Genomic DNA, 10,464 nt, shown 5'->3' with positions numbered 1-10,464 from the left:
ACGTAAGTCGAGCGATACAATTATCGTTGTTAAGAAGCTCAATTTATACAATTTCGAGTGTATGCAAAATAAAATAGAACCAAAAACAGAAAAACCGAAATAAGAATCGCTTTGATTCGCTGGCTACGGGCAAAAGGTTGTTTTTTTTTCCGCCCGAAATTTTTATGGCCGCAGTTTTTTATGCCAATTGCCAGGCACGGACAACAATTACGCGCATTATCCTTTCGACTCCAGTCAAAGATGCAGACGGCATGTCTGCATGTAGCTGGGGATAGGGTAGGATAGGATAGGATAGGAGATACGAAGCGCGGCAGCCGGAGTCGAGTGATAACACGGCATTTGCTTAAACAAGCATAAATGCAAACTGCTAAAAAGAAATATAAAAAACGAAAAAAGTAAAAAGTTCGGTGCCATTTTAATTTGGCTAAGTAGCGCCAGTGACACTGACATAGAGAGTGAGCGAGAGAGAAGGAGTAGAAGAATAGGCAAGGCAAGGCAAGGCAAGGCAAGGCAAGGCGGACACGGATACGGTTACGGATACCTTTGCTGGACAAAATATAAAAAGTATACATATAGATGCAAAAAAAGCGCTAATTTAATTTTAACTTTGCTGGCGTCTGGGCAGCTCCTATATACATATTCAACTTGTGTCTTTTTGCCTTGCACCCTTTTGTCTGTTGATTCCGTTGTCAGCGTCTTTTGGGCGCTTTATGCTTGTGGCACACTTTTCGCATCGCATTAGCCAACCAGCTCTCCCCCCCCTCCCTCTTCCCTCGCCCCTAACTGCTGTCCAAACCAAACTGAGGCGAAAGAGTAAAAGTAAAATATTTGCTCGGCCATTGCAAGTGAGCAGCGCTGATTGCGCCACTAAAATGAAACGAGTTCCTTGTGCGACGATAAGATTTCGAGCTCAGCATTTATCCACCGTCTCCCCCCCCCGCCTCTTCCCTTCCTTCTCCCTTTTGCAGCGTCACTTTCCTTTCCCCGCCAGCCCGCTCTCGACTTAATCACAGTGAAGTTTACGCATTTGCCGCTGGCCATTTCATTCCTTACTTTTTATATCTCTTGTACCCATTTAAGCTGGCTCAAAAAAAGGGGTATACGAGTATTTTGTATATGTTTGTTGCAACATGAAGCAAGCATCTGCAAGTCAATAAGTTGCCAATATTATAAATCAGATCACCTCACAAATGCAATATGCAAAGAATCAAATCTGAAAGGTAGAAGTCAAAAATGAATACAGCTTTCTCTGATACCAAAAAACAGTTTGAGAGCATTTTAATAAGAAGACAAATTTTAGTTTTGAATTTATTTTTATTATTTTTAAAATTTTTATTAAAAAATAAAAGTAAAATGATTAATAAAATAAATACACATTTTAGGCAACGCAGGCTTCGCTTAATATATTTAAAGAGCCCCTTTCTTTTCTCATTTCAAATTTTAAACGAATTATTCAGTATTCATTTTATATAATCTAAAATATGAGTTTAATTTTAATTTTAATTAATTCTCATTCCTCACACTGCTCTTACTTTCTCAGAAGCTTTTGATATTTCTCTGACAAACCCAATCGATGTCATTCGCCCTCTCTCTTTCTGACTCTCTCTCTCTCTCTCTCTCTCTCGCTCTACAATTGAATTTCGCTCCAGTTTCGAGACAAGGTATCCAAAAGTCGATTACTACCAATTTGCTTGTGTCACATTCTTGCTGCAGTTAAGTCTATCTTATGGCCAAACTTTGTGAGTGGCTTTAAGGCAGTTGGCACCTACGCCCTCAGTTAGCCTCGGCCCGACAATCGACAGCGATTTGCTACGGTTCCCATTCCCCAGATTCCCCGTCCTCATCCCATCCACTTTCTGAGACAGAGCAACAACCACCCGCCAGCCTCAACCCTCCACCGTCAACATGCGCACCGCACCATCATTGACCAAATTCGTATTCACAAAGCATCCGATAAGCATAACAGTTGTCGTCAAGTGAGCTCTGGTCGTGCCGCCGGCACACACCTCATGAAGGAGTTTCGGCTGAAGGTAGCAGCTGGAGATGAGGCTGGTTCGGCAGTCGCAGCCACCGTGTGGCAGCAGCAGTTGGGGGCAGCAACAAATCGTCGCCAGCTGCCAGCGACAATAAAACGTTTTACAATGTAACTAAGACGACGACATGCCGCTCCAGAAGACGAGAGACGAGAGACGAGAGTGTGGGAATTTCGCCCCTTGGCTTGCAACTTGAGGTCTACGCTTCGACTGGAAATTGAACGAACGGCTTTCGCATGTGGCAATAATGTACGAATCACTTGGCCCATGTGCAACAAAGTTAATAATTGTTTATTGCCACAATTGACAGCTGCGGACGTGTGGCCAAACCATTTCATGGGTAAGTGGAAACCTCGATTAAATTGTATAAGCCACAGTGAAACATATATACGCACACACATACAAATATATATGTTGATAAGTTCTTTTTTATATGTTCCCAAATCACTATAATCCAACTACTTGGCCAGATTGTCGACATTGAGCATCCCGAAAAGACTGATAAAGCACCTAAGGGCCAAAGCAATCTTTATTCTGCCAACGAGGCTAATTTCGCCAAATCTGCCAATACTAGCAGGCCTGCCAATATATACCGAAAGCTCTTTTCAAATATCGATATAAAGTTCCAAATAATAAGGATGCTTTTTTCGTAAGCGGATTTCCATTTATTGATTACAATAATCAGACAGATCAACCAGAGAAAAATGCTGCAAATGTTTACAGCAGCAACAAATTGAAAAGAGTTAATCAATTGGCAAAAATATACAATGTGTCATCCTCAGTGTCATTTAAGTGATAGATAATTATTGTGCATATTTCAGGCAAGCTCAGCTCGCAGATGCTCAGTGAAATTATACAGAAATCATGGCAATAAACATGGCTCAAATCCTTTTCTGTTGCCAAATGAAAATGAATCTTGTCTTGTGCAGAATTAAGCGGATATATTAAGTAAATCGCTCAAACAAACAGAATCTCAGTGGTAAGTTGATCCAAGATTTGGGCGTGGACAGACTAGCAACCCATCTAAAACTTCAAAATTGTGTAAAAGTCTAGAAAATTGAAATTTTGTATAAATTGAGCTTGTCATTCGGTTTTGATGAATTTGATGATTTGAGAAGTTTTGTGTAAGAAAATAATATTTTAAGTTTTCTTTTAAAAACTACATTTTTTAATGTACTCCAGCTGCCACACTGCTGCTGAGTCGTCTACGGAACAAACATTTGATGCTCATTATGAAAATGCCTTCAGCTGAACTTAAGATTTAAATTGTTGACATCATTTCGGGCTTTGCTGCTGATGAATTTGAATGAGCTGGCTGAGACGGCCTAGTTTCAGATACACACTGGTCGTCTGCAACTTTTTACGGATATTCTCATATCAAGGTAATTTTCTGCCGTCTTTGCTGCAGATCCAGGCCGCCTTTAGGATTCCTGGGCATCATTATAAAGATGAAAGGCTTTCTTGTTGCCGATTGCAGTCTGATGACGCCTCTTGTACGAATATCAGCTAATCAGGCGAAGGAGAATCAGCAGCCATTGCAGAATTCCAACGGGCAAATGTCAACTTGCCACTTACAACATTTTGGCACCTAAATTTATATACATTTTAAATACATAAATCAAATACACTAAAATACATTCACTTTGTCTAATATAAAAACTCTTCATTAAATGTATTAATCTAGAGATGAAACCTTGATCAGAAAGCCCTGTTTTTTTTAAGTCAAGTCAATTTTGAAAATGTTGCCTTTGCGAAGTCTTGACGCAAATCTACAAGCGCTTTGAGGGCGTTTCCAACTTTAAATTTAGAATGAATCTAAGACAGGCGATCAAAAAAATGCCATATATATCGACTATGAAATCTACAAACAAAAGTGCGCAGAAATCTTAACAAAATATCCACAATATGACAAAAAACAATGCATGTTCATTGTTTTTAACGCTCTGTTCACTAACAGCAATCCACGGTCAACATTGTGGATTTCAGTTCTGTACAAGTTTCGCTGTTAACATTTGGCGAGTGGCTTACAGCGATATTTTCTACAAAAGTTCTTTTCGCTATCGATAGCAGTCTCCGATGTGACAGCTGAACAGCTGTTACCATGTAGCGCCAAATACGACGGTTGAATTCAAATTCAAACATCAATTTGGCGAGTGGAAGGCGTTTTTTAAGCTTTATCCTATAAACTAGAATTGATGAATCGAAATAAAACCAAGTGCTTATATGATATAAATACACAATTCAATTTATTTCACTTGCAAGCTTACTACGTTTCTCAATGGACAATGTTATACATTAGTTGTGGATTCCTCAAATATGCAACTGTCGTGTGGACTCTAAAACCAGCAGTCCCAGGAACGTTAGCAATGCAAACAAATAAGCGCTGATTTGTTGCTGTTCTTTTTGTTTATTTTGTGGTTTTTATTTCTATAAATATAAAAAATATGCATATACAATGTATATATAGACGCGTGTGATGGTTAAATTTACTTCAAATAACAAATAAATTGTTCAAACACAATACGAGTATATAGTCGAAGTAAAATGTGCTTAAGCTACTACTAGGGGATTTGGAGTTGGAGTTCATTTCAAATAATTATATACACATACAAAATTCCAGCAAACATTGCCGAGGAAGAAGGAGTACAAAGATCATTACTGAGGCTATCTAGTTGGCCAATTAGTTAGTTAGCCACGTTTCTTACACGGTTTGCACACAAACATACATAATTAACACACCGTAAATAGTTTGCTATCAATCAATAATATCGAGGCCAATTAAAATGGCATATTCTTAATGAACTAAGTTGAACCACGCGTGTTTCGTTCTGTTTGCTTCCTTTTTGTTTTGGTTTGTTTTCTATTTTCAGTATTCAATTTCCAACATTCTTCAGTCTAAAGTTGTTGTTTTGTTGATATTTTTTTTCATATAAATTGTTCTTTGTTTTATTTTGTTTCAGCATAGCTTTGAGGATGTTGCTTGTGCCATTCTTGTAGGTCTCTTGCGGTTTGTTATGTTAAAAACAAGACAAAATATTCGGTTTGTGGACATTCAATACATAGACTATATGGTAAATATGTAAACAAATTGTACATACTGGAAGAATTTTTGAATACATACGATAAATAAGGTGTATTGACGTTGCACGCTGCTGTTAACAAACGAACCAACAGCGAATTACATACATACATACACACATACATATTTAACAACAAACTTGATATCATGCACATTTAGACTTTCAAAATACACATAAATTAATCGCTTACAGTCGCTCACAATTATTATTATTATACAAAGACGATGCTGAGCAAAAAACACTTGGAATATGAATCGATCGATATCCGGTATTATCCATTTTGTACTTATCTAATAATATTTTGGCTATTTAATTTAAAATATCTATACTAATTTTATTTTTATCAATTCTGCATTGTAGAAACAATTTATAAACTCTTGAATTTTTTAGCAATGGAATTTCTTAATTCAAATTTGAAACCAAAACAAATTTCAAATATTTGTTTCCTGGTTGTTTTGTGGTTGTTGTAATTGTTGTTGCTGTTGCTTTGTTCTGTGCGCAGTTGTGTGTGTCTGTTGTGCGTGTGTGTGTGTGTGTTGTGCGTGTCTGTGTGCGTGTTTGTCAAGCTATAAAGCTACAGCACCCAGCACTTGCCCCCCTGCTATTCTCCATCAGTCCATCCATCCAATTTTATTATATTGTTAATTATTCAATTGTTGTTGTTGTTTGTTGCACAGCTGACATTTTGTATTCTTCGGCGTCGCCGCTGCCTGCTGCTGCTGCATCATCAAACTATTTGGCATGCCCGTTGCTGAGGACAGCTGGCAAAACATTTGCCTGCTGCACCACCGCATTGATCACATCGATCTCCTTTTTGAGAAAGGCGGCGCTGTTCTCCTCCTGACCATGTTCTGGCAGGGCGTTGCCACCAGAATTGGTGTGTGTGTTGCTGTTGCTGTCGGTGTGGGCAGAGGATATGTTGCGTTTGCGCAGGCCAGCAGCAGCGGCATCCACCAGATTGGCGGCACCGCTGCTGACAGTGCCGGCGGCTAGCTTCAGTTTAGGAAACTCAATGTCGCGCATCAGATCGTTTTTGAACTCAACGATGCCGCTGACGGTTTCGGTAACAGTCTTATCAATAAATTCCTCAATATTTTTGGTTTCCGCTTCAATCTTCTCCTTCAGCTTGCTAGACAACTGATCCATTTCGCACTGATCGTGCGGCACGCTAACCGCGTCGCGAGCGCACGTCTGCTGTTGATGATGATGTTGATTGTTCGGCTTTGGGCTTGAGGGCTGCTGCTGCTGCAGGTTCTGCTGGTGTTGCTGCTGTGGGCGTGGTTGGAGTATTTTATTATTCTGTGGCTGACTCGTTGAATTGTGGTTGTGCTGCTGCAATTGCTGCTGCTGTGGCAATGTGTCATTACGTTTTGCATACGTTTCCTTAACCATGCCACCATCCTCTTCATTGTCCTTGAGATCATCATTCGTATTGTTCACGGTCAGCGGATCAGCGGCAACAGCAACTGTTGCTTCAGTTGCGTTATTATCGCTCTCCACATTGATGCCGGCGCTATTCCGGCTGGAGCGCTTTGCGCGCTGCTCGCCCCGAATGAATTGGGGTAAAATAAATATGGTCACTAGTGAAATAAGATGAAGGCACAAACCAAATTTCAGGTACAATTTAATGCTGCCCTGCAAAGTGTAAGTGTGACATCGAATTAGTATTCAGCTAAAGATGAGTTGATCCAATAGATGTGGCACTTCTCTTACCATAAATTCAAGCAGAACAAATGGGAATGTTGCATAGCCCATCACCATGCGTGTGGTGAGGCAGGTGAGAATGTCGTAGAAGACGCGCGTGAACTGCGTACTCTGGAAGCGATAGCGGAACATGCGGCGAGCTGTGCGCGCTGCTGTCACCACCAAGGCGCCCGTGGCAAATGTCAAATAGTAGCCCGGATAGAAACCGTGCCACACGGCGCTCAGAGCGAACGTCAACAGTGTGCCGTACTTCTTGGGCACGCGCTCATAGACGAGCGTGCGCAGCCAACGATTGGTGCCACAATTCCAATTGTTAATCGCATCCCGGAAATTGGAGGCAAACTGCAATCGAGAAAACGTTTTTAAATATATGTACGTCTAAATATCTATCTGATAACTCACCTCGAATGAGAGCACATTAATATTGGATATTAGATCCCATTTGGCATTGCCATCCTTGTCGTAGCCGGTGAAGCCTAAACCTGAATTATTGCATATGGCATCGGCGAGTAGCCATGCATGATAATACTTAAAGCGTATGCAGGTGGTTGCCATCATGGCATACCAGAATTTATACATTATGCCCGTGCCATTGACAAACTCATCCTCCTTCATATTCTTCACTGGATATATTTTCACAAACTTCATGAAAATGAATGCGCACACCAAGCTGCCAAGCACTTTTCGTATCACGGTTTTCGTCGGCGACGGCTCCAACACCAGTTCCGATTTACCATTGTCCAGATTGCCCTGAAATCGAAAATCATTTTCACATATAAAAACTACTGCTGCATAAATTGAAATTGATGAGTCACAGACGACACACAGACGGCAGACAATGTGTGATGTGAGCAGACCAGAGCAGTGAGAGACAGTGCAAAGTGAGGTCAGCATTGGGCTAATGTCACCCACCTCCGGGTGTCTCTCTCTCTCTCTGGCAGCTCCACATTGTCACTGGGCACACTTGGCAAATAGATAATGAAATCAGTGCAGTTCTATTATGCAGGTGACCACATAATCATCTTGTCTGTGGTCCACTTACATTGCCCGCCGGCCGCTTCAACAGATTGCAGCCCTCCACAAATTCAATGTAGTCCTTGTAAAAGACCAATGGACCGGCCATGAGACCCTGAAAGTGCCACACATACGAGAAGAACTCTAATGCCGATGGCATTTTCCTAATGGCATGATATTGTTGCGCCTTTGTCATGTCCTGTAAATGAGCAATGATTGTACTAAATACTGTTGATAGATTTTCTGAATAGCCTGCACAGCCGCACTCACCTCATCCTTGCGCACGAAACCATCGTGTATACTGAATGCCAGGCTGGTCACCTTTTGTGTTATGATCATTAAGGGTCCAGTAATGTCCAGAGCATATGAGCCATAATCATAGATCTGACGCATCAGATGCACGCACAACAAATAGCCCATGGCCACTAGCATGACGCTCCTGCCAATGTCATTCGTGTTTGAGTTTCACTTCAATTCATTGCCAATTCAATTCACAATTTAGGCTTACCTCTGCACAATGCGTGGATCCTGTGTGCGTATTACAATGAAACATATTGCGGGCAGTCCGGCAATGTGTATGGCCTGCTGGCCAAAGCAAAAGTAGCCAAAGGCCAGGCCCAGCGATAAGGCGAAGACGTGGCGCACCTCATAGGAGACCCTCGATGGATGCAACCACGACCGGAAGAGCGAGGCCAGGAAGAGCGCCAATATTTGGCAGATTAGAAAGTTGACCTGCAAAAGTGCAATTCAAATGTGTCGTTTATTAATTAATGAAATACAAATAAAGAGAGCGAAAGAGCAACACAAGGAACAGCTGTCATTTATGTAAAGTTGAGTCATTAGCCACCACTCGCTATGCTCCACCAACCCACATCCAATTATGGTCCGATAAAAACCAAAACCAACACAAAACTTGAGTAATTAATCAGTAATTATTTTTCGGAAAACAAAAACCAGTAATTATATTTGTAATTAGTATACAGGTCCATTAATACAATGAGAATAATGTCAAGGCTATTAAGAGAGGGTCGACTAACAGAGACGAAGACACCTGTTTTCAGAGCGTAAAAGTTGGTTGGAGCAGTCCCAATTAAGTCCAACAAAAGCAAAGATTACAAACAAAATCTAAAAAAGCCTCACTACGGAATTGTAAGATTGTTTAGTAAATAATATATATATTCAACTAAAAATCAAAAGGGGATGCCTCGGAAATCTACAGCAATCAATGTTTATAATATTCAACAAGTAGGGCAAAGTTAATCTGTTGACAATTAAATTTTAGTACGCAATTAAAAATATAAATAAGGTTTTTGCCTTGAGCCTTAAACAAATTTAAATATTATATTTTTTATAATTTAAACGTGTTTTTTACTAGCTCCAGTTTTCTTTATACTTCAATATATGTATATATATATCAGTGGGAGATTTACAGCCAGCCATGGACTTTGAAACTGTTTTCTGTAAGCTGGCCGTAAACTGACTATATCAAAGTTGGATATCAGAATGGGTGAACTGTGATCTTTAGACCGATTGTTCCAATAACATAAAGCTATGATTTTGTGAGAAACTTAATCATAAGTAACCGAAGCAAAAGGACAGATATAAAGGTTTAATCACTATTGCTCTTAAGCTGCAGGAGTTCAGACGGATCGATACTGATCAAAAATACAAATACATAATGGCCTTGGCACAATCTCAAAAAGTTATCATATAATAATTAATTGATTTGCTTGTACTCAAGTAGCTACCAATTATATAAATATAATTATAATTGTACACATATGGCTTATGGCAATTGTTTGAGTGAAAGGAAATTAATTAAATGTAAATGATAAATGCATTTGAGACACATTTTGCTACGGTTGATGCACATTGCCAGTTATCGTGATCAGAGATCACAGAACGCAATCACGCGGTCTGATCAATGTACACAGCTATATAACTATATATAACTATATAGCTATACAGCAATATGTACAACTGGCACTGGCCTTGGCAATCGTTTGACTTTTGTCGTCTTCCGTATATTATAGATTACACTTGAGCACACTTTTTGCAAATGCATCACGTGCTCGACTTTGCTGCGATGCCAATTTATAGACAAAAATTGGCGAATTCAATTGAAAATTGAAAGCCATTCATTATTCTCAATTCTCAATTCAAAGAAATGTGCTTAAGCACAAAGTGAGATTCTTCTGCATTTAAAACACAATAAAAAATACTTTTTATACACAACAACAACACTCCAAGCTGATAAGGGGCAATACCACACAAACCACATAATCAGTATACGATATGTCATTGCCAAGGCCCGTTTTTGATTAGGCCATTTTGTGAGCATTTTGTTATCAACAATGTTTTTGCTAACAATGTTGACTTGGACCAACATCAAACAAAAGCAAAGATGTTGCTATATGTTATCAATTTGTCAGTGTCCGACAAGCGACGAGCAACGCAAAATAAATAAATATGCTAATCAGCTGCACCATTAATTATAGCGACACAACAAAGAAGAAATCACCGTTCAATGCCACAAGCTAAATACTATCAATTACAATATATATGAATATATATAAAGAGCAATGATAACGAACAATCGATGTGAGTGAATGACTTCTCGTCGTCGTCGTATT

General features: G+C 39.7%; 1 protein-coding gene across 2 annotated transcripts in view; it reads right to left on the bottom strand.

The window, feature by feature from the left end:
* Positions 1–4,255: 4,255 nt before the first annotated feature.
* Positions 4,256–10,464, bottom strand: part of LOC6559721 (lysophospholipid acyltransferase 1) — a 14,335-nt gene continuing 8,126 nt past the window's right edge. Inside the window, exons 2-8 of one of the 2 annotated variants that reach the window (XM_032735582.2) lie at positions 8,340–8,563; positions 8,102–8,270; positions 7,860–8,030; positions 7,220–7,567; positions 6,827–7,159; positions 6,481–6,748; positions 6,207–6,382 (exon numbers count right to left, since the gene is read on the bottom strand). In XM_032735582.2, the coding sequence (XP_032591473.1) occupies positions 6,282–6,382; positions 6,481–6,748; positions 6,827–7,159; positions 7,220–7,567; positions 7,860–8,030; positions 8,102–8,270; positions 8,340–8,563 (1,614 nt within the window). In that variant the 3' untranslated portion in view covers positions 6,207–6,281. Of the gene's footprint in view, positions 6,749–6,826; positions 7,160–7,219; positions 7,568–7,859; positions 8,031–8,101; positions 8,271–8,339; positions 8,564–10,464 lie in introns of both variants that reach the window. The other variant, XM_001986270.3, reaches the window with a different exon arrangement.

This window comes from Drosophila grimshawi, unplaced genomic scaffold (genome assembly GCF_018153295.1).
Source record: "Drosophila grimshawi isolate 15287-2541.00 unplaced genomic scaffold, ASM1815329v1 contig_1367, whole genome shotgun sequence".
Classification (NCBI taxonomy): Eukaryota; Metazoa; Arthropoda; class Insecta; order Diptera; family Drosophilidae; genus Drosophila; species Drosophila grimshawi.
This window is presented reverse-complemented; position numbering and strand designations above follow the sequence as displayed.